At 37.7% G+C, this 21735-nt stretch overlaps 1 protein-coding gene across 1 annotated transcript in view; it reads right to left on the bottom strand.

Moving 5' to 3' along the window:
* Nucleotides 1-1271: 1271 nt before the first annotated feature.
* Nucleotides 1272-21735, bottom strand: part of LOC140507324 (vomeronasal type-2 receptor 26-like) — a 37343-nt gene continuing 16879 nt past the window's right edge. The window contains exons 3-6 of the mRNA XM_072615438.1: nt 19109-19912; nt 15925-16152; nt 12621-12744; nt 1272-2215 (exon numbers count right to left, since the gene is read on the bottom strand). Of these exons, the coding sequence (XP_072471539.1) occupies nt 1272-2215; nt 12621-12744; nt 15925-16152; nt 19109-19912 (2100 nt within the window). The remainder of the gene's footprint in view (nt 2216-12620; nt 12745-15924; nt 16153-19108; nt 19913-21735) is intronic.

The following is a 21735-nucleotide window of genomic DNA, read 5'->3' as shown; positions in this document are numbered from 1 at the left end:
TGTACTGGCATTTAGAGCTGGGAAACATAATAGGAAAATGACTTTTGAAAGGAATTGAGTAATTAAAATGAAGACAGATGCAGGAGGGAGGGAGCCTCTATAGGTCAGGAATACAGGCAAGAGGTGATGAAGACACTGAGTTGATGGTAGAGGGTAGTGAGGGTGTATAACTAGCAAGCAGAATGCCCTAGGAGATGCCAAAGATGTCCAGAACTCACAGAGTGAAGGGAACAAAACCATCAATTATTAAATTTTCAAATATAAGGGCCATGTCTAAAGGTTGCTATTCCATTAAGAACATTGGCAAAGGCTGAAAAGAAAACTTAACATTTTCATTATAATCTGGGGTCAATGTATTCATGAAATTAACGTGAAGCAATAAGTTAGAGTAGTGACATAGTAAACTAAGATGTTTGATGACTTTTTTGTAGGACACCCTGGATTCAAATCCTGGGCTCTGCCTTATACTCGGTGTTAGGCAAAAAACACTTCACTTCTCTGGGATTCAGTTTCCTCATTGATAAAATGAAGATGTGGGATTAGATGACCTCTATGTTCCATTCCAGCACTATGATCCTATAAGATAAATCAATCAAATTCATACCAACCCATAAAATTTTTGGTAAATGCCCATTGTGGGCAAGACATGCTGCTTGGTGCTAGAGATACAAAGACAAAGAAAAAAAGTCCCTTCTCTCAAGGAACATAAGCCAAGAGCAAATGAAGTATGATACACAGCAGAACATGGTATGCTTCTTGTTTCAGGACAGGGTCTTTCTCTATTGAAGGTTCTATAACAAGTGACATCTGACGTCTGGAGATAGCTGGGCTACTAGTGTGATAAGGATAGTAGGGAACTCTGCTGGCATTTAGAGCTGTAGAACAGAATAGAAAAAAAATCACTTTGGATGGAATTCAGTCCTTTAAATGAAGTCAGAGGCAGGACGGAGGGAGTGTCTATAGGTCAGGAACTCAGGGAAGAAAGGATGAAGAAATTCATCCAGGTGTGGATGGTGATGAGGGTGGTTAGCTAGCAAACAGTAAGATTAGAAGATACTAAGGATGTCCAGAACACAAGGAATGAAGGGAACAAAGTCCTTGGTGATCACATTTTCACATATGAGGGCTACCTCTCAAGGTTGCTATTCCATTAAGACCAGTGCAAAGGTAAGAAAGAGAAACTAACGAATAAAACAGAGCAAGTGGCAAATATTTCCAAGATATTAAATAACAATTACTTGAGCTAGCATTGATAATTTATCCAGTATTTCTCATGCCCTTGGAAGAGCCTCTAGGGTTAAGTTCCTGGATCTGGAATCTGCTTTATTCCTTAACCATTCCAGAGTGTTTCTCTCTGGCCTTAGCAGAATGACATAGCACTTGGGAATAAAGATGCAGCCCAGTAACCCAGCACTGGAGGCCAAGATGGCAAAAACTTCCACAGCCACCATGGCCTTCCCCTTGGAACTCTGGTATGTGGGGAGGAAAGAGATCCACACACTGCAGAAGACCAGCATGCTAAAGGTGATGAGCTTGGCTTCATTGAAGGTGTCAGGAAGGTTCCTGACCAGGAAAGCCACCATGAAGCTGCCCAGGGCCAGGATGCCCATGTAGCCAAGGACACAATAGAACGCAATGGCAGAGCCCTCCTTACACTCAATGATGATGTGTCCAGGTTCAGAGTGAGTGTCTGCACCTAAGAAGGGAGGTGAGGTCCCCAGCCAGATCCCGCAGAGAATCACTTGGATCACAGAGCAAAGAAAGACTAGAAAATTGGACACCTTAGGCTGCATCCACATCCTCATCCTGCTGCCTGGTCTTGTGGCCTTAAATGCAAGAACCACCATGATGGTTTTGGCTAAAATAGAGGAAATTGCCATGGTGAACACAATTCCAAATATTGTTTGCTGAAGAAAGCAGGTTGCTGTGGTAGGACGACCAATGAAAAGCAAAGAACAGAGAAAGCAAAAGATGAGAGAGATAAGAAGAATGTAGCTGAGAACACGGTTGTTGGCCTTGACGATGGGAGTATCCTGATGCTTCACAAAGACAATGAGGATGAAAACTGTGAGGAGAGAGAAGGAGAGAGCCATGCAGGTCAGAGTCCATCCCAAAGGTTCTTGGACACTGAGGAAGGTCACTACCTTTGGGAGACACTGGTCCTTCTCCCTGTTTGGATATTGATCTTCTGGGCACTTCACACAATTGTCCATACCTGCAGCAAACAGAAAAAAGTGTTGTAAATCCATTATGTCCAAAGCCTTGTACTAGACAGTGAGGGGAAAACGTAAAAATGCACAACAGTTCCTACCTTCAAGGATCTTGTGCTCACTTTTCTCATGAGATTCAACATGTAGCCAAATGTGTAAACTGAAAGTGAATAGATTAGGGGAAGACAATCAACTGGGCAAGGTTTAGTAATAGGAAATTACATGCACTATGAGGGAAGATGAAGATGTCAGCAGATAGTGATGGGAAGCATTGTGTTGTAGACAGGAAGCAAAGCTTGTGCAAAGTAACAGAAGTAAGGGAAAGAAAGTGAAATTTGGTGTACAGTTTGATAATAGTACAGTTTGGATGGAAAGAAGATCTCGAGAAGGGGACTAATATAAGATAAGGCTTGAGGAGTAGGTTCACTCTGAATTGTGTGAGAACCAAGGATGACTAGTTTAATGACTTTGGAGTGGGTAACACTGAAAGAAAGAGAAGGAAGGCCAGTTATTACAATTTACCAAGACAAGGTAAGAGGTGAGACAAGCCTGAGCCAAAATCATGACCATGTTCAAGGAGAGAAAGGAATGATAAGAAAACAATAATAATAGAGAGGCCATGAAGAGATTTCTTTTCAAAAATGCACACGGATCAAGGGCAAATGAAATTAATTAGAACTTAGTTCACTTACCCTCTTTCACTCACATGTGGTTTTCTCAATTTCATTTATATTGCATCTAATCAGTAGAATTATTATAAGACCATTTTTCTAAAAACACCTACAAAGTATGTGTAGAGAATGGTCTTCTATTATTATAAACATGTATCTCTAAAAACAAAAGCAAGCATCATACATAATGGAATATGCTAACACTATTCCCCAAAAATATCAGAGTTAAAGCAAGAATGTTGCCTCTCCTCATTATTATTTTTTATACTTCTAGCAACACAAGCAATAGCAATATGATGAGAAACTAAAATTAAAATTAAATCTGTAAAAAGAGTAAAAAAGAAAATAAAACTATCCCTATTTGTTAATAAAATGATGGTTTACTTTGAAAATCCTAGAGAATCATCAAGCATATGAGAAAGAAATTAAAAATAACTTTAAAAGTTAGAGGAATACTTAGGACTCATGGTTAGGCTATGCTAAGTTAATGAAAATGACAACCAAAGTTAAGTTAGAGTTGTGATAATATGACAATCAAAGTATCAAAGGAATATTATACAGAACTCAATAAAATGTAAAAATTTAAGATCTAAAACATGAAGGTAAACAACGAAAGGAGGTAAAGTTGAAGGGATATAATGGAAATAAGCAAATTACCTTAACATAAAGACCTCTAACTTATTTTAAACCTCCATTTCATGATCTATGAATTGTTATGTGGGCTGCTTTTGTCTGATAAGATATGTGCCTGAGGGGCATAGTCTTGCAATGATATGAGTAAACAGCTACTGGTAAACAACTGGTAAGCAACTACTAATGAATGCAGTTTTTGTTAATAGTATCTGTGACACTAAGCATCATGCCTGGCACATAAAAGTTATTTAATAATTGTTTCTCAGATTTTATGTTTGTGTCCCCAAACCAAGAAAGAAGTACCTGTCAATGACATGAGTATGCCAAATCTTGTTAACCACTGATAAACAGTTGCTAATTATCTTAACTCATATAGATTGCTTAAATTGTAAGATTAGATACTCAATCACCAATCAGAACTCAAATACACCTATAAATACCCTTAGACAGAACAATAAAAAAAACAAACAAACAACACAGGAAATCATTGATACCAGCCTGATCATGACTTCTGTCTAGGACAGATTCCTTCTTTTCTTACACTTGGTGACCTGAGATTCCTAAGTCTTCTATGGAAAGAATTTAAGTATACACACACATACACACCAAATATATACACACAGATACATATACAAGTATGTGTGTATGTTTGTGTGTGTACACATACACACACATACACACATATATGTACTTATACACACCTTCACACTCTCAAACATATCAAAAAATCAGTCCCAAATAAATGAATGGAAAAGGAATATGACCAATCAGGTCTTAAAAGAGTTGCATACAATTAATAATTATACAAAACTGCACTAAATCACTAACAATGGAAAAAATCTCAATTAAAACAAGCCCAAGGTTTCCATAACCTCCTATAAATTGTCAGGGGAGTTGTAAGTTGGGAATCGTTGGTGCTGGAGAGGCTGTTGGCAGGTAGGCACACTAGTGTGACATTGAGAGAGTAAGTTAATACAATCATTTTGGCAAACAATTTAGAATTAGGGAAATAAAATGACTAAAATATCCATACCACCTGACCCAGAGAACCCCTTGCTAGCTTTGTACTCAAGGGAGTCCAATGATAGAATGTTCTCATATGCACCAAAAGATTTCTAGCAACATATTTTTATGGTAGTCGATAATTAGAAACAAAGTGGAGAGATGCCCATTAAGTGGGAAATAGTTAAATATTGTCACATTAATGTAATAAGATAGTACCATAATAAATTATGAATGTGGAAGAAATAACAAAAAGCAGTACAGAGTAGCTCTACTCATTCCTGCCCCAAACCTCTCCAAACAGATCAAGAAAATGCAACAGACTGGATCCTGAAGTAGTAGTCCAAGCAAAAGTCACAGAGAGTCACTTTTAAGCAGACACTGGAATAGGATGAGGAAGTAGAGGCCAGTAGATACTGTGGATGGGATCTAACTATGAGTACACCATGTGGAGCACTCCAATGTGCAAGTAGAATCTGGGTGGGTGCTAAGGCAAGAGGAATTCACAGGCCCATTTAGGATACTCCAAAATTCCTATTGGAGCTTTGGTCAGCAATAGGAGTCATTTGGCAAATTTGTCACCAATCACTGAGTCTGGAGACACAGCTCTAGGGTAGAGAAATAAACAGAGCCTATACCCAGGGGATGGCATTCCAAAGTGTAGATATTGGTCACATATTCATAGGAATAAGTTTGGTAGCAATTTAACTCTGAGTCCAGCAGTAAAGCAAAGTCATCTTCTGAAAAAAAAAAAAAAGCCAAAATGTTAAGTTCCCCAAACATCATAGCAAATGTCTAGGGCATCTGGGTCAAAAAAAGAAATGCTACAAGGAGCTTGAAAGAAAGAATTCAAGTGCTGAAGGGACAACCAGGTACACAGATAATTCAGTAGACACGTTAAAGAGCAGAGAAATTGGAATATAATATATATTGGAATATATGTTCCAATAATATGTTGGAATATTTATATTCAGAAGGCAAAGAAGAACTTAATCTGCAGAACTGAGTGTCTTCCTATGGGGGCAAAATTGACCTTTAATGAAATGGGGAACTGTCAAGCATTCTTGAGGAAAAAACAGAAGAAACTTTGAAGTTCTAAGCTAGCAACTGAGAAAAAAAGAATAAAAAATTATGCAAGGACTAAACAAGGATAGACTGGTTATATTCTAATACTAGGAAATGATGCATGTGTCTACTCTGAACTCTATCATCATCAGGGGTCCTAGAAGTAATCTAATGAGACAAGACCTGGGAGTTTTTATGTTATCTTTTGATGATCATGAGAGAGTATTGAGACATGAAAAGGCATGGTTACTCCAACTTTTTTTTGACAGACAGTGGAAGCCCACAAGTGTTATACTTTGTCCATATGTTAGACTTTTTAAATACATTGATCAGCTATGCTGATGATTTGTTGCATTTTATTCTTTTCTTTTTTGGTCTTAAAATCCTATTATATGGGATGGTTCTCTTGGAGAAAGAATCAGAAGATTACAGGGAGAATTTCAGTCATATAAGAAAAACATAAATAAAATTTATTTTATAAAAAGAATGCAAAAGTTATAAATAGAGGGACGTGTGGAAACATCTAGAAGAACTGATATAAATAAAACAATATACACCCTTAATATAACAAGATAATATAACAGATAAATGCAAACAACAGTAAAAAAAATCAAAATTGCATGTTGTTAGATTATAAAAACAGAGACAGGATGAAAAAAGGCATAAAACAGAAATATCCTACCCATTTAAAAAAGTGGGAGTTCCACAAGTGGTTTACATTGCATTTTTTTCAAACTCTGTCAATGTATAGATCAGTTGTGCTGATTTTCGCTTTTCTTTTACTTTATATGATCTTTAAAATTACTTTTTGTAGTATTCACTGACTCTTTTGGTAGGGATAGTAGGGAACAATAAAGAGTGCTTCAAGATCTGACAAATAAAACAGAAATATTTTGGCATAATCATGTCCCTGCTTTTTCCTTTCATAACAATTTGTTTTTGATTAGAGCAAATGGTCAGTAAAAGATATGAGGACAATGCAAGTACATAAGAACTAGCTGTTTTAAATCTGAAGGTACTGTAATTCCAAGTATCAAATAAGTAGGTAAATTCATACTCAGGTCTGTCATCAGCTTGGTAATTCCTATCCTGAAATAGCTCACTCTTTCAGAATAATATGGAAGTAAACAGGCAAAGATAATATAAGGTCCTTAAATTTTTCAACATGATGTAAGAATATAATTGGGTATTGGTACAACTGACTGAGGGACCTAACTGTTGTTCTATTAACTGCTTAAACTAAATCAGAAACTTCTTCCTTTTGGTTTGGGGAAGAGATTTTCATTGTAATAAGTTTTTTTAGAGGGATGTAATTTATGGAATATTTGTGTTATTTTAATGGAAAAATCAATTTCATACAAGTTCATTAATAATTTGGAAATAACGTGTATTTATACTATGTATCTGGTGGTACAAATATGTTTTCTTATAAACAATTTACTGATATGCCCTGTTTTGGAATTAACTACTTAAGGATTCTCCCAAGTTTTCATTTTTATTATGATTGGAGTAAAGTCAGCCTCTTTTAAGTAAATTAATTTGTGTAACTATTGAACCCTGGGGTGGAAAGCTTCTACCTGCAAGAATGATGCTCCTTATGTTTTCACATGCAGGATTAGATCCCCAATAGCATCTGATCCCTCCTAAAACAATTGGAATCAGGGTGGAAAAGTCTGAGAAAGTAACAAGATCACACAATTCTGTATGGCAAATGTAAATGATTCTAATGGGGCATGTAAAATAAAATAAAATTTTCTGAAGCTTCAAGCAAACTCTGAGTTCCTAACTTTATATTCTCCCTTATAACTCTATTTTTAAGATCAGAACTCTACAGTTTGAGCTGGTTTTCACAATAAGGAAAATTTATGAGACTGTACTAAATTTGTACCGAGATCTGTTTTGTAAAAAAAAAAAAAATTAGCAGAGGGGGGCAGAGCCAAGATACAGGAGTAGAAAGACTGAACTGCTCTAACTCTCCCCCCATAACCCATAATAGACCTGTAAAAATGAATCTAAACCAATTCTAGAACAGGAGAAGCCACAAAATGACAGAGTGAAAGAGATTTCCAGCCTAAGACAGCCTGGAAAGCTGACAGGAAGGGTCTATCAAACTTGGCTCAGGGCAGAGTGCAGCCCAATCTGGGTCACATGACAGGGACAGGACTGGAACATGCTTCAAGGTGTGGAATCACAGGTAGCAACTGTGGTTCCCAGATTTCTCAACCCACAAACACCAAAGACAGCTTCAAAGATCAGTAAGAAAGCTCTTTCACCAGAGTGAAAGCCCCAGCCCCAGGGTGGCAGCAGCCACTGCAGTAGCAGAATCCACTTTTGAAGCCCTCAACCTAAAGCCCTGGGGCAATTGAGCAGCCTATCTGGGTATCAGTTCTGAGTGGTGATCCTGGGGTAAGGAGGAGCACTGGCATGGTGGAGCTGGTGGAGGCTCTGGAGAGGGAATCCTACTTGTAGATGCAGGGCAGAAAAGAGTACTTGTGGTTGCTTTCAGACCAGAGCACAGGCCAGAAGAGGAGCAAACTCTTCTCCCTTGATTATACTACGTTGGAGGAACTGAGAAATTACAAATCCCTGGAGTATACCCTCCACTTGATGAAGGACTCAAAAGTCAAGTAACTGCTGGGGAAATGCCCCCAAAAGGGGGGAAAATAAGACTATAGAAGATTACTTTCTTGCTGAACAGATATTATCTTCCATCCTTTCAGATGAAGAAGAACAAAGCACACTATCAGAGGAAGATATCAAAGTCAAGGCTTCTACATCATAAACCTTCAAAAAAATATGAAATGATATCAGGCCATGGAATAGCTCAAAATACATTTTGAAAATCAAGTAAGAGAGGGACAGGAAAAATTGGGAAGAGAAATGAGAGTGATGCAAGAAAATCATGAAAAGCTTGCTAAATGAGACACAAAAAAATGCTGAAGAAAATATCACCTTAAAAATAAACTAAGCCAAATGGCAAAAGAGGTCCAAAAAGCCAATGAGGAGAAGAAGGCTTTAAAAAGCAGAAGTAGCCAAATGGAAAAGGAGGTTCAAAGGATCACTGAAGAAAACAGTTCTTTAAAAATTAGAATGGGGCAGATGGAAGCTAATGACTTTAGGAGAAACCAAAAAATTATAAGACAAAACCAAAAGAAAGAAAAAATAGAAGACAATGTAAAATATCTAATTTGAAAAACAACTGACATGGAAAATAGATCCAGAAGAGATAATTTAAAAATTATTGATCTACCTGAAAACCATGATCAAAAAGGATCCTACACTTCATCTTCCAAGAAATTATCAAGGAAAACTGCCCTGATATTCTACACCCAGAGGGTAAAATAGAAATGGAAAAAATCCACCAATCATCTCCTGAGAGAGATCCCCAAAGGAAAACTCCTAGGAATATTGTAGTCAAATTCCAGAATTCCCAGGTCAAGTAGAAAATATTACAAGCAGCTAGAAAGAAACAATTCAAGTATGGTGTAAATACAATCAGGATCACATAGGATTTAGCAGCTTCTATACTAAGGGATCAAAGGGCTTGGAATATTATATTCCAGAGGTCAAAGGAGATAGGATTAAAACCAAGAATCATCTAAATAGAGGACTTCTAAGCCTTCTTGTTAAAAAGGCCAGATCTGAAGAGAAAATTTGACTCTCAAGTACAAGAATCAAGAGAAACATGAAAAGGTAAACAGGAAAGAGAAGACTTAAGGGACTCATTAAAGTTGAACTGTTTACATCCTTACATGGAAAGGTATTATTTGTAACTCATAAGACCTTTTTCAGTACTAGGGAAGTCAGAGGGAATATATACATATACATATACATATACATATACATATACATATACATATACATATATACATAATGTGTATGGGTATGTATGTATGTGTGTATTATATATGTGCAGGTTTGAATATGAACATATATACATGGGTGTATGTGTGTGTGTGGGTATGTGTATATATACATATACATGTATATGTATATATACACATACCTACACACATAAAGGGCACAGGGCGAGTTGAATATGAAGAGAGAATACCTAAAAAAATAAAATTTACTGTTGAATGGAATGTACTAGGAGTGAGAGAAAGGAAGCAGTAGAATGTAGGAAATCAGAAAGAGTTTTTACAATGGAGGAGAAAAGGAGGGAGATGAAAGGAAATAAGTGAGCCTTGCTCTCATGGAATTTGGCTTAAGGAGGAAATTACACACACTGAATTGGATATGGAAATCTATTTTACCCTGTAGGAAGGCGAGGGGGAAATGGATAGGAGAGGAAAAATAATAGAAGGGACAGTATATTGGGAAAAGGGATAATCAGAAGCAAAAGATATTGGAGGAGGACAGGTCAAGAGAGAGAATGGAATAAATGGAAGGCAGGATAGGAGAGAGGGAAATGTGGTTAGTCTTTTACAACATAACTATTATGGAAGTACTGTGCATTGTTGCACATATATAACCTGTATTGACCTGCTTGTTATCTCACTGAGGGTGGATGGGGAGGGAGGGAGAGTATGAAACTCAAAGCTTTAATAGTGAATGTTAAAAATCGTTTTAGCATGGAACTGGAATTAAGATATACAAGTAATGGAGTATAGAAATCTATTTTGCCCTACAGGAAAATAGAGGGGAAGTGGAATGGAAGAAGTGTGGGTAATAGAAGGGAGAACAGACTGGAGGAAGGGGTGGATGAGGTGCATGCTGTTCTAGGGTGGGGGTAGAGAGAGATGGGGAGCAAATTTTGAATTCAAATTCTTGTGGAAGTGAATGTTGAGAACTAAAAATAAATAAATTATATAATAAAAAAGGAAGGCTGGTCTTAACCTTCGCTCAAGGAAGTGAAGGATTTTATAAGATGGAGGTGAGGACTGAGTCCCTTTCAAGATTAGAAAAGAGTCATTACAAAGGCTCCATGGAAGATGGAGTGACATGTAAGAGAAGAATAGAAAGAGGAATCTTTTAATTAGGTGTGGGAATGGAAGTAATGATGTATACAAAGGCCAGAAAGAAGTTGGAGCCAGATTCTCAAGGGATGAAAAGAAATTGCCTCTAGGTAGTAGTTTGTCCTAGATGCAAGAGGGAGAAGGGACTTTCGTGACATTAGGAGTTTGTGGAGTAAAGAAGTGATATGGTCAGATCTGTTCCTAAGAAAATTCAGTTTGGCCACTGGGTGGAGGAGAGATTGGAGAAAGAAACAGATTGGAGGTTGGGAGGCCAATTAAGAGTCCATTGCAAAAGTATAGGACAGAGTTGCCCCCCAAAAAAACTCCTGCCTGAAACCTGAATACACAAGATTAAAATGTAATTTGGAAATGCTTGACAAAGTAAATAAAAATACAATACAAAATTGAAAAAAAAAAACAGCAGAAACATCTAAGAAATATCTACAAGTCACCTGGAACCAGAAAAACAATTCTACTGAAGAGTTGCCCCTAAGGACAAGATATTTTGCAGACTGCCCCAAGGAAAGATCCAGGGATCCAGAGATCAGACAATCACATGGGATATCTGGATTCCAAGATGGCATTTGCTAATTAAATGGACATTGAGGATGGGTTGATGATCATCACTGTACAAGGTCCCCCTTGACAAAAATGGAGAAAATTGAGAAGATCAAATTATTCTTATCTCATTCTGTAATTGAAACTATTCTCAGTCACCTCCAATACATTGTAAAACAGTCCAAGCAGTTTGTCTATGAATCTAGTTCAGAAACTCAGATGGCTTGTTTTAAATTAAATTCAGAAATTCAGTTTATCTATTAATCCCCAAATGCCAGGAGTTCTTCCTTCACCTCCCTAGGGGTGGGATAGAAGGAAATTGTAACTATTGTCATTGTTTTCTTATTGGTCAAAATTTTTCCTATCTGTGCTTATATTGCTTTATGTGGTTTGTGATTACAGATGGTGTCATCCTAGCTCTATCCAAAAAGGATCACAACAACTTAGTAGAAAGCTACCCCAGGGACCTTGTGGAAGATTTTCAGAAAGAATGTATGTGTGGCATTGCAGGGGTGCTTTGGCATACTGATTAGAGAAAAGCCATAACATACAGTGTGAAGTGAGTCAGGTAGGTAGCTCATGAGTGGAGCACTGGCCCTGGAATCAGAAGGACCTGAGCTCAAAGCTGGCCTTAGGCACTTGACACACTTACTGGCTGTAGGATGTTGGGCAAGTCATTTAATCCCTTCGTTCCCCTTTAAAAAAACACAGTATGAAGTGAAAAGCCATTAAAAAAAGAAACTGTGAAAGGTGAAAGTCTGAATATTTTGGCCTCTTAACAAATCGTAACTTAGATACTGAATCGTAGCTTAGTACTGAGCCAAAACTCAGATACTATGACCTATAAGAGCCATAACAAAAATATTACGATACATATATTACCAGTACATGATCAATGCACAAACTTACAGTTGGGCATAACATTGGCTTAATGCCCAAGCTCGTTACAAAGTAGAAAAACAAAAATATCCACCAATGATATTGATACACTCTCTAGCTCCTCCTCCCTTTGTCTATTTTCTATAATTACCCTGGAGAATTTTTCGGTTTTGGGGGGAGTGTGAAGATCCACTGAACTATTTGGATGCCAACTCAGACTGAAGATTGCCCCTGTTTTTTAAGTGTTCATGATGATTGATTAAATTGGTACCTATAATCATTCTGGTGATCTTTGGTATCTCCTTTTCATATCAAAAAGAAGGCCCTATGGTTATGGGGAAGGCAGAGGGTAACTAAGCCAGGGGAGTTCTGGACCTTATAATATGTCTGTTAGTAATTGGGAAAGAGCTGGTAGAAAAAGGAGATCTTTCCCCAATAGATGAGTGCTTGAAAGATATGAATAACCAGTTCACAAAGAAAGATAGCAAAACTATTAACAGGTGTCACTAATAATGACAGAAGTGTAAATCATGACAACCCTAAGGTACCACTACTCTTCATAGCCTTCCCTATTTCTATGGAAAATATGATCATTCTTCTAGTCTCCCAGATTTGCAACTTGAGAATTATGCAAAAGTACTCACCCTTCTGGTTGGAAATCTCTCCCTCTGGGCACTGAGCACAGTCAAAGCAGCAGACTGGCTGTCCTTCCAGGGCAATTTTCCTCAATCCGAATCCACAGTTCTCAGTGCACACAGCCTGGAGGGTCTAGGAAGTATCAAGGAAAGAGAATGTATCAGGACCTGGTTCTGTTCTTGTAGAGTGGAAGTTTTGCTTCTACATTAGTTAGTGATACTAGTTGAGAGTGTTAAAAGATGTTCTTGATGTGATTCTTAAAGAATTTTTATTCTTCATTTGGTTCCTTTCTTTAATGAGAAAGATGCTTTTTTAACATTAAATATGTGGTATCTAGCATAGGGAAATTTACACAGTGTTTAATTAAGAAACATTTGTTGAGGTGGGAGACTACAGGTAGGAACTCAGTTGAACACTCTTAACATTTTCCTTGAAACAGCTTTAAAATAATCCCTCAAATCAAATTCCAGAGCAATTGAGCCAACAGGAAGTTGGAGTGAAACATTTTTTCTTGTCCAAGAAAATAAAGGAATTGAATAGCAAATGTCTGTGATGCTAGGATGGTGGTCAGCCCAGGGCACAGTGTGTGCCATAGAAATACCAGCAGTGGGCCTTGGAGGCAGCTGTAATGGTGGCATCAGCAGCTACAGTTGCCCTCAGCCCACAGCCCACAGATGATAAGGGCATCAGCCAAGTGATCAAAAAGAGATAATGTTTTGTGACATTGAATGCAATGGCTGATATTAAGTTTAAGCAAGTTTCAGGGTAATGAGGAGTACTAGTATTTGTGACTACATGGGAGTGGGGGCTCTTATAACAGTTTTAAAATGGAGAAGAGTGTTTGTGGTCCCTCACAAAAGAGAAGGAACCTTGAAATTTGTTCCAAGCAGAAAAAAAGCACTAGAACTTGTGACTCAAGGAGAACAGGGCAACTGGTGATATTTCCAGTTCCAAGAGGAGAGAATTTGTATCTGCAGTGGAACAAGGTCCCTTTTGTGGTAAAGACCACAGCATAGACCTAGAAAACAGTGATTATACTTCTCATTGGATCATTCCACCTTGGAAGAGTTATTGACCTCCCAGAATTAGCTCTGAAAACAGCAACATAAAAACCCTAAAGTTTGTGAGAGCCCTCCCCACCCTCCACTTCAGATGTAGAAGCAAACATTAACATTAAGTGAAGAAACTAGGGTTAGAATATGAGCAAACAACAGAAAGGACTTGATTATTAAAAGATAGTTTGGTAATAGAGAAGATCAAGATACAAACTTGGAAAAAGATAGAAATGTCTAAATAGCTAGAAGCAAAAACTCAAAGAAATATTTGAATTGTACGTAATGTCACAGGAATTCCTGAAAAAGATTAAGATGGAGATGAATAATCAAATGAGAAAGTAAGGAAAATGCAGGAAATAATTAAGAGTGATACAATAATACTTCTTATCACAAACACTATTGAGTACTATACCAGAAATGTTAGCTATAATGATTGCAATGGAAGATTATTGTGTTGGAAGGAATGATAAGCAGGATGATTTCAGCAAAACCTGGAAAAGCTTACATAATCCGAAGCATAGTGAAGTGAACAGAATTAAGACAATGTTGTACACTGTAACAGCAATATCGTTCAATGAAAACCTGAGTAACTAAACTATTTTAAGCAACACGATGATCTAAGACAAGTCCAAAGGACCAATGATGAAACATACTATCCACTTCCAGAGAAAGGTCTCACTTTGATTAAATACAGACTGAAACATGCTATTTTCCTTTTCCTTTTCTTTTTTTTATTCAGGTCTTGTATAAAATGACTAATATGGAAATGTTTTACATAATTGCATATGTATAACCTATATCTGATTGCTTACCATCTCAGGAAAAGGCAAGAGGAGAGAGGAAAGGATAGAGTTTGGGACTCAAAACTTTCAATGAAAGTGTTAGAAAATTTCTTAAATTAGGTATAACAATAACAGAAGAAAAAGACATGAAAGAAATCAGGATAGATAATGAAGAAACAAAATTGTCATTTATTGCAGATGGTATGATATCTTTGCAGAATCTGAGAAATCCAAATAAACAGGCATTTTAAATAATTAAGAACTTTATCAAAGCTGTGGGATATATAAAAAAATCCACTTGAAGTCCAGCAGCACAAGAAAGAAAATGAAATACCATTTAAATAACTATAGACAGCATAAACTATGTGGGAATCTATCTTTCATGGGAAATGATTTGAGATTCTAAAGAATATAACAGTGATGATGAGTGGGAATTGGAAGCCTGAGATAAATCAGGAGATGTTGAAAGAATACCCTGTCCCCTTCGGTGAGTTCAAACCACCAGATCTACATGAACAACCTCTTATAGCGTTGGAGGAAGTGAAAAATGTGACTAGTGAGTCACTGCTGTCATTCATTGAAAGATCATTGAGAATGAGGCTGGCGCTTCAATTCTGCAGGGAAACATTTCCCTTTTTACGAAGGAATGCAGGTGTCCTCTGTAAACTACGCTGGTGAGCTTAAATTTGCCCCTTTGCGAAATTCAAAAGCATGTGATTCATGGATTGTGTTGGTCACTACAAAGTGTCTTGGTTTCGTCAAGAATAAATCATGATGGAAATTTATAGCCTACATCATAATACAACCAGGGAGATTCTAAACTGTTTGAGTGACTGGAGAATCATTGCATGTTGTTTGCATATTATCTCCACAATTTCATGAGCTCAAGACAGTGGATTAATCCTCTTCTTCCTCTTTAGTGAGAATGCACCAATCTTTTGTATAGCAATGATATTTATTGTACAGATTGAGGAAGAGAGAAAATGAGTGAGCCAAATCTGTGATTTCATTATTATAGGAAATCCTAGTGAAGAAATTTCCTCAGCCTATAGAGACTGGCCCTAGATCAGGAGACTCTAGAGTTCTCTGGAGCACTGAGAAGTTAAATGACTTGCCCAGAGTCTCGGAGTCTGTCAATGTCAGAAGCAGAAATTGAACCCTTCTCTTTCTGACACCTAAGTCAGCTCTCTATCCCCTAGGGCTGCCTCAACTGGTGTTGCTATTGTACCCTTTGGACTAATGCAAGTTGCCAAACATCCTCCTTATTTACATATGTACTTGGTACATTTTTATTTCAAATGATGATGATGATGATGATGATGATTTGCTCCTTTATTTCCAAGCATTTTCCATATTAAAAAAGAAAAAAACAAGAGAAATAGTTACGGTAGGAGTGGATGGGTTGAATGAATGAACGATGACCTGAATGGCATAAAAGGAATTGGAGTCAAATGGCATTTAGTTTTTGTACAGACCTTCAAATCAATCCTCTTCTTGTATAGCTTCTTCTCACAAATCGTAAAATCTTGACCAAGTAGAGACTGGGGGACAAAATGTCCCACTTTCACAAGAACTTCTTCATCATTAGACAGTGCCCCAAAGTTCACGATATCATATTTAGCCACGGGATTCTTTTCCTCATCCGAAACCACCTGGTCCCCAGCAGTGTTGTTAAAGGAAATATTCCTCAGATATGAGTGGATCTATTTGAGGAAAGAATTGAGTCATTCTCTCCTGTCCTCAGTCAAGGAAAAGCAGGACCAAGGTTGATGGTCCAGGAGGGAAGCCTAGAAGCATATTCACTTATCCATTCACTCAATCATTCATTGGCTTATACAACAAACATTTTCTAAGCACACCCTTTACGGAAAAAAATCATTGTACATGTAGAAATCTCAAGGCCTGAGGGTTGCTTTATGTGATAGAATGAACTTTTCAAAAGTCCTTCTGTTTGTTGGATTTAGATTAGGAGGAAACTCAGGGACTGATAGTGAATGAGACTACTACCATCCCTCTCATGCTAACTTGAATATATTAAATGCTTGATTTTGTTTCAGAAATAAAATTAAATTACATCCCAGCAGGAATCATTCAACCAATCATCCATTTTGTGATACTGAAGGTGTTCAGGTAAATGGTCAAAGGAGAATCTGGTTCAAACTTTCTCCTTCTAAGTCCCTGACCACTCCTATTCTCCAGGGATCATTCTGGCATCAGTGTCAAGCATCCCTGGTTCTCACTCCTACGTGTGCCTCTGAATCCATTCAACTTGTATTGAGGATGAGGCATGGAGAACAAGAATTTTAATAAACATTAATAGATGCTTATGGAGAAGTTGATATTCATGAAAAACAGTGCCCATTCAGTGATCCAAGAAGGCTTTTTTTTCTTTTGCTATAACAGGGACCGGGAGTTCCTGAGTTCCATTTATTTCATTAATGTTGGAATTTTTTGCACTGACAGAAATGATCACCACCACAAGCCTCGAACAGTCTTCATAAGCTGCTATGGCCAAAACAAGCATTGTGTTCATTTGCCTCCTGCATATGAGTATCTGCATGCTTATCAAGACTGGACAGCAGATACACAGTTGGTTACATCTCCTGCATATGAAAGCTTTCTAGCTTTACTGTTCTTCAGTCATTTCAATCACGCACAACCCTTTGTTAGCCCGTGGGTTTTCTTGGCAAAGGTGCTAGATTGGCTTGCTATTTACTTCTCCGTCACATTTTTATAGATGAAGATGTAAAGCAAACAGGGTTAGGCAACTTGCCCAGGATCACATGACTAGTAAGTATTTGAGGCAGGGTTTGAACTCATGTGCCTAGAGCACTTCAGTTTCAAAAGTTACAGAACAGAGCCACCAAGTGGAAAAAAATGACCCACTATATCAAAGAATTATGTCAGAATTCATATGATCCTGGTTCATGGTTCCCAAACTGAAATATAGGGTGAAGTGCAGGACTCCATCCTACTGCAGCTTGATTTCACTAGCCTCATAAGCAGCAAAAGTTGTATATGAGGTATATGTTTCCTGCAACAGTAGGAACATGACTGTGAGGTCAAGCATGCCTCCTTGGGAACCCAGCTGGGCAGAATATCCCCTAAGGAAATTGTATAGAATTCTATACCATGAAGACAGGACAATGGGTCGTAAAAGTAAAATATTGTAAGGGTCGTCAAAGTTATACACTGTATATCTGTGTGCTCTCCCAAGAAATGTATGTTTGCTCCTTATCTTGGGATGTAACCATGACATCAGTTTCAAAGAAAAAGTTGACTCCTGAAGCGACTCAGGGCAGTCGCTTGTTCCCGAGCCTGCTCAGTCTATGCCTTGAACAGTTTGGTGTCTGTGTGCCCTCTTCTATTCCCGCATGTGTTCTTGTCCCCTTACAGGTGACCCCTGTTCAAACTCTACTGCATGGGATGCAGCAGCAAAGAAAGAGAGAAAATGGTATTTTAAAAGAAAACAACATTGAATTATATCGCAATGTTTATCAACGCAATGACCAATCTTGATCTCATAGGACTGATGGCAAAAATTATCATGCCCTTCCTGTTAGGGTGGTGGTGCACTACGGCAGTATAATGTGACATGCATTGTCAGATGAGGTAAATATGTCATTTTCTTTTGATTAACTATAATTTTTTTCTAATTTGGCAATATTCTATTGGCGAAATCATTAGAATATACTTGCGATTTTTAAAAAATATCTCTAAAACTATTTTTTAATTGATTACAGTAAAGAACTTTCTTTTAATTGAGTCACAACAAACTCTAATGAACTTTCAGAGTAGGACTCAGGAAATGAATAGGATTCTTCTGAAACATGATGTCTTAACATTTTTCCAAATTCTTTTTGTTTTTAACTTATGATGGAAAAAAATTAAATTTCAATTAAAAGTTAACAAAAACAAAGATGCAAATTTTTACCATCTAAATTCACAGACCTACTGAAAATTATCTATGGACCACTTAGGGGGTGGTGTCTAACTGTAGACCACAGATTAATAATTTATGTGCTAAAATAAGGATGTTAATTTTCCATGTATTTAAAGGTGAGGATACTATCATTTCTCAGAAAGATGAGTGATTTCTTGGAAGTCTGTATTTTATTTCCATCAGGGATTGGCACTGAGAAGGGTTCTGCATAAGGACCCATTCTAAGGCACATAGAATGAGAAAAAATGAGAATTAGCTTGAGAGAACTGAAGTAGTTCATTATAAAGAGGACAGTTATGTATCATCACATTCCTGCATCTAACAATTTGGACACTGTTTTTTAAGAATCAATTTGACATGTATTCTACATTCAAAGCACTCTTCTAGGCACCAGGCTTGAGAAAGTCTTTCCTGTATTTCTGAGGAGAAGACACAGCCCTTCAGGAAGAAAGCGATCAAAACAATGTTTTGTACTTATGGCTAAGTCTTCAGTATTGTGGTGTATCTATAATTCCATTGGTGAACAGACTTTTAAGGCAAACAAAGGAAGCCTAACTAAGAAAATCACATGAAATAAGGAATGTGCATTTGAGAGCCTGGGGCATGACAAGTAAAAGTAAGAGAAATGTGGATGCAAGGAAAGTAGCAAACCAAAAATGACCACTTGTGAGTCTATAGATACCAATGGACATCACCAGAGAAAAAGTGGACATTACCTGCCATGGCTGAGGCACCAGGTCCCCTTCATCTCTCATAGATCCCATTTCTGCTCTGGCATGAATCATTTCATGAAGAGCCCAGGCCACAGCATACACAGCATTATAGAGCAAGTAACTGAGGCTAGACATGGTCATGTCAAAATAGTACAAGGGCAGCATCTCCAAGGAAGCATTTAGGGAACAGTCTTCTTGCTCCAATTTGGTTGGCACATCTGGGCACTCAAATGCAGACACCCAGAAACTGTTAAGGAAAATGTCTCCTGGGTATTTGATTGGGGTAACTGTCCTGAGAAAAGGTTTGAAACCAGGAATCTCACTTGTCTGATGTGAAAATATGAGTGATCCATAAAAAGGGTAATTATAATGACCAAAGGGTCTCATGGTGACATCCCAATGTGATGTGATAATCCAAACCTTCCAAATTCCATAAAAAGGTGGCTGAGAATATCTCAGGATCATCAGAGAATCAGTATCACCATGGATAATGATCACCATGGCTGTTGATGCCATAATTCTGGGCATGAACTCCACCTGGGACTCTGCATGGCATCTCTCACTGACAGGGATCTTCTCTGTGAAGGCCACACAGGCTTTGTTCCTTCTCAACTCTTCTCCCATGTCCCAGAGGAATTCCTCACCTCTCATGTCATCTGTGACAATCAGACCTACCCAGGTCCAGCCAAAATGTAACAGTAGCTTTACAATGCCCAAGTGCAGGAAAGAGTCTTGAGGTGCCATCTGGTAGAAGGAAGGAAACTGGGCCTTGTCCCTCAGAGCAGGATCAAATGGGCCATAACTTAGCTAGATGGGGAAAAAGGATACATCTCACTGGGCCGTGTGAAGTGATACTGCGCCATAGCAACAAATAGCACTAGATTACCCAATATACTCTAGTTTATTAGGTGAAAAATAGAGTTAGCTGCTGTAGGTAACGATAGTGGATAAAATTCTAGTCATCCCAAGATTATGTCAGGTGAAGGACCATGGTTAGAAGACAGGATACTCTGATACTACTGGTTTTAAATCCATAGTTGCCCTGAACCCTCCATGACTTCTTTTCCAAATAATCTAACATTTCTCTTGATTCACTGACCTTGTTTGTGACCCTAAGAGAAATTTCCAAAGTAAAACTGACATATTATTACTACGTATTTGAAATGGTGGAGGTTAAGAAGTGATTCTTTCTTCAACCAAAACGGCATTCTACAAGAATGGTGTTGCCAATACCAAATTGCCTGTAGAATAAATATATAAGCACATATATGAGGCAGCTAGGTCTCACAGTGGATAGAAGACTAGTCGTAGAATCTGGAAGATTGAAGTTCAAATCCAGTGTCAGACACTTACTGTTGGTTTGTCTCTCAGCAAGTCACTTAACCATTGTCAGCCTCAAATGAAAAATGGGCATGATTTTGGCACCGAATTCCCAGTGTTGTTGTATGAAGCAAACAAGATAATACAAAATTCCTTTGTAATAGTCAAAGTTTTATTCAACTGATTATTATTTTACTAGTAATCAAAATAATTATTTCACTTATGTTTGCAACATTGATGACTCATTTTGAAATAATATAGTTTTTAATAATGGAATCATTTAGGTAAGGAGGGTCTTACTACCAATGCAGGTCGCCACCATTTCTGCACCATTTACATTTAGAATAAGCAAGAGTATTGAGATTTTAAGTGATTTAGTCAAAGTCCCATAGCCAATCCATTTCCCAGACCGTAGGCTTAATCTCCCACCAGCCCTCATTCACAATGGTAGGCCAGGTTCACAGAGGTCAACTGGATATTTCAGGCTTCGAGAGTACAGCTGAGAAATTGGTTATGTCTTTCTAATGCTTTTTTCCTCCTTAGTTACTAGCATGTCTCCCTTCTATGGAATATCAGTTAACATCAATTAGCAGGCTTTTCAACTAATCAATTAATTAGCTTTTAGAAGTAATTATTTAGTAAGGTCATATAATGAGAATTGTTGATTTAAGCATTCCTCTCAATAGTTAATGAAGAACAATGAATAATCCAAGTTGTCACACTAAGAGGAAGAGCTCACATAAGTCATTTAAATTCTCTGAACTTAAATTGTTGTTGTCTTTAAGATTAGAAAATCAGGATACATTAATTGTGAAGGATTTTCCAGGTCTAAAAAGTAAACGACCACAATCTGTTCTGTAAAAGGACTGTAATCTTTTCCCCATGTCTCAAGATGTTATGGTATGGAGGCAAACCAGAGATTGCTGGGCACATGCCATCAGATTTCAGGTGGAAAGAGAAGGCCTGATGAGAAGGCTGACTGAATTGGAACAAATGCCAGGAAGTCAGTCACCAGGTGAGGAATCTTCTTGGCAATAACTCCATAGCCTCAATGATGCTAAGATCTGGGGTTAGAAGGGTAAGAGGGCACTGCCTTTCATGATGTTGTTTTCCAAGCCTTATTGAGGTTTCATTTCCATTCTGGCCACAGTGTCTCAGATAGAATACCGGATGTGAACTCAGAAAGCCCTCAGTTCAAATCCTGTCTCAACACTTATCACATGTGGCATGTATGTGGCACAGAGGACAGTGTGTGGGACTTGGAGTCAGGAGGATGGGAATTCAAATCTAGCTTGAGTTAGTTATTAGCT

Source organism: Notamacropus eugenii, chromosome 5 (genome assembly GCF_028372415.1).
Source record: "Notamacropus eugenii isolate mMacEug1 chromosome 5, mMacEug1.pri_v2, whole genome shotgun sequence".
NCBI lineage: Eukaryota > Metazoa > Chordata > Mammalia > Diprotodontia > Macropodidae > Notamacropus > Notamacropus eugenii.
The sequence above is the reverse complement of the archived record's forward strand: the minus strand, read 5'-3'. Positions and strand labels throughout refer to the sequence as shown.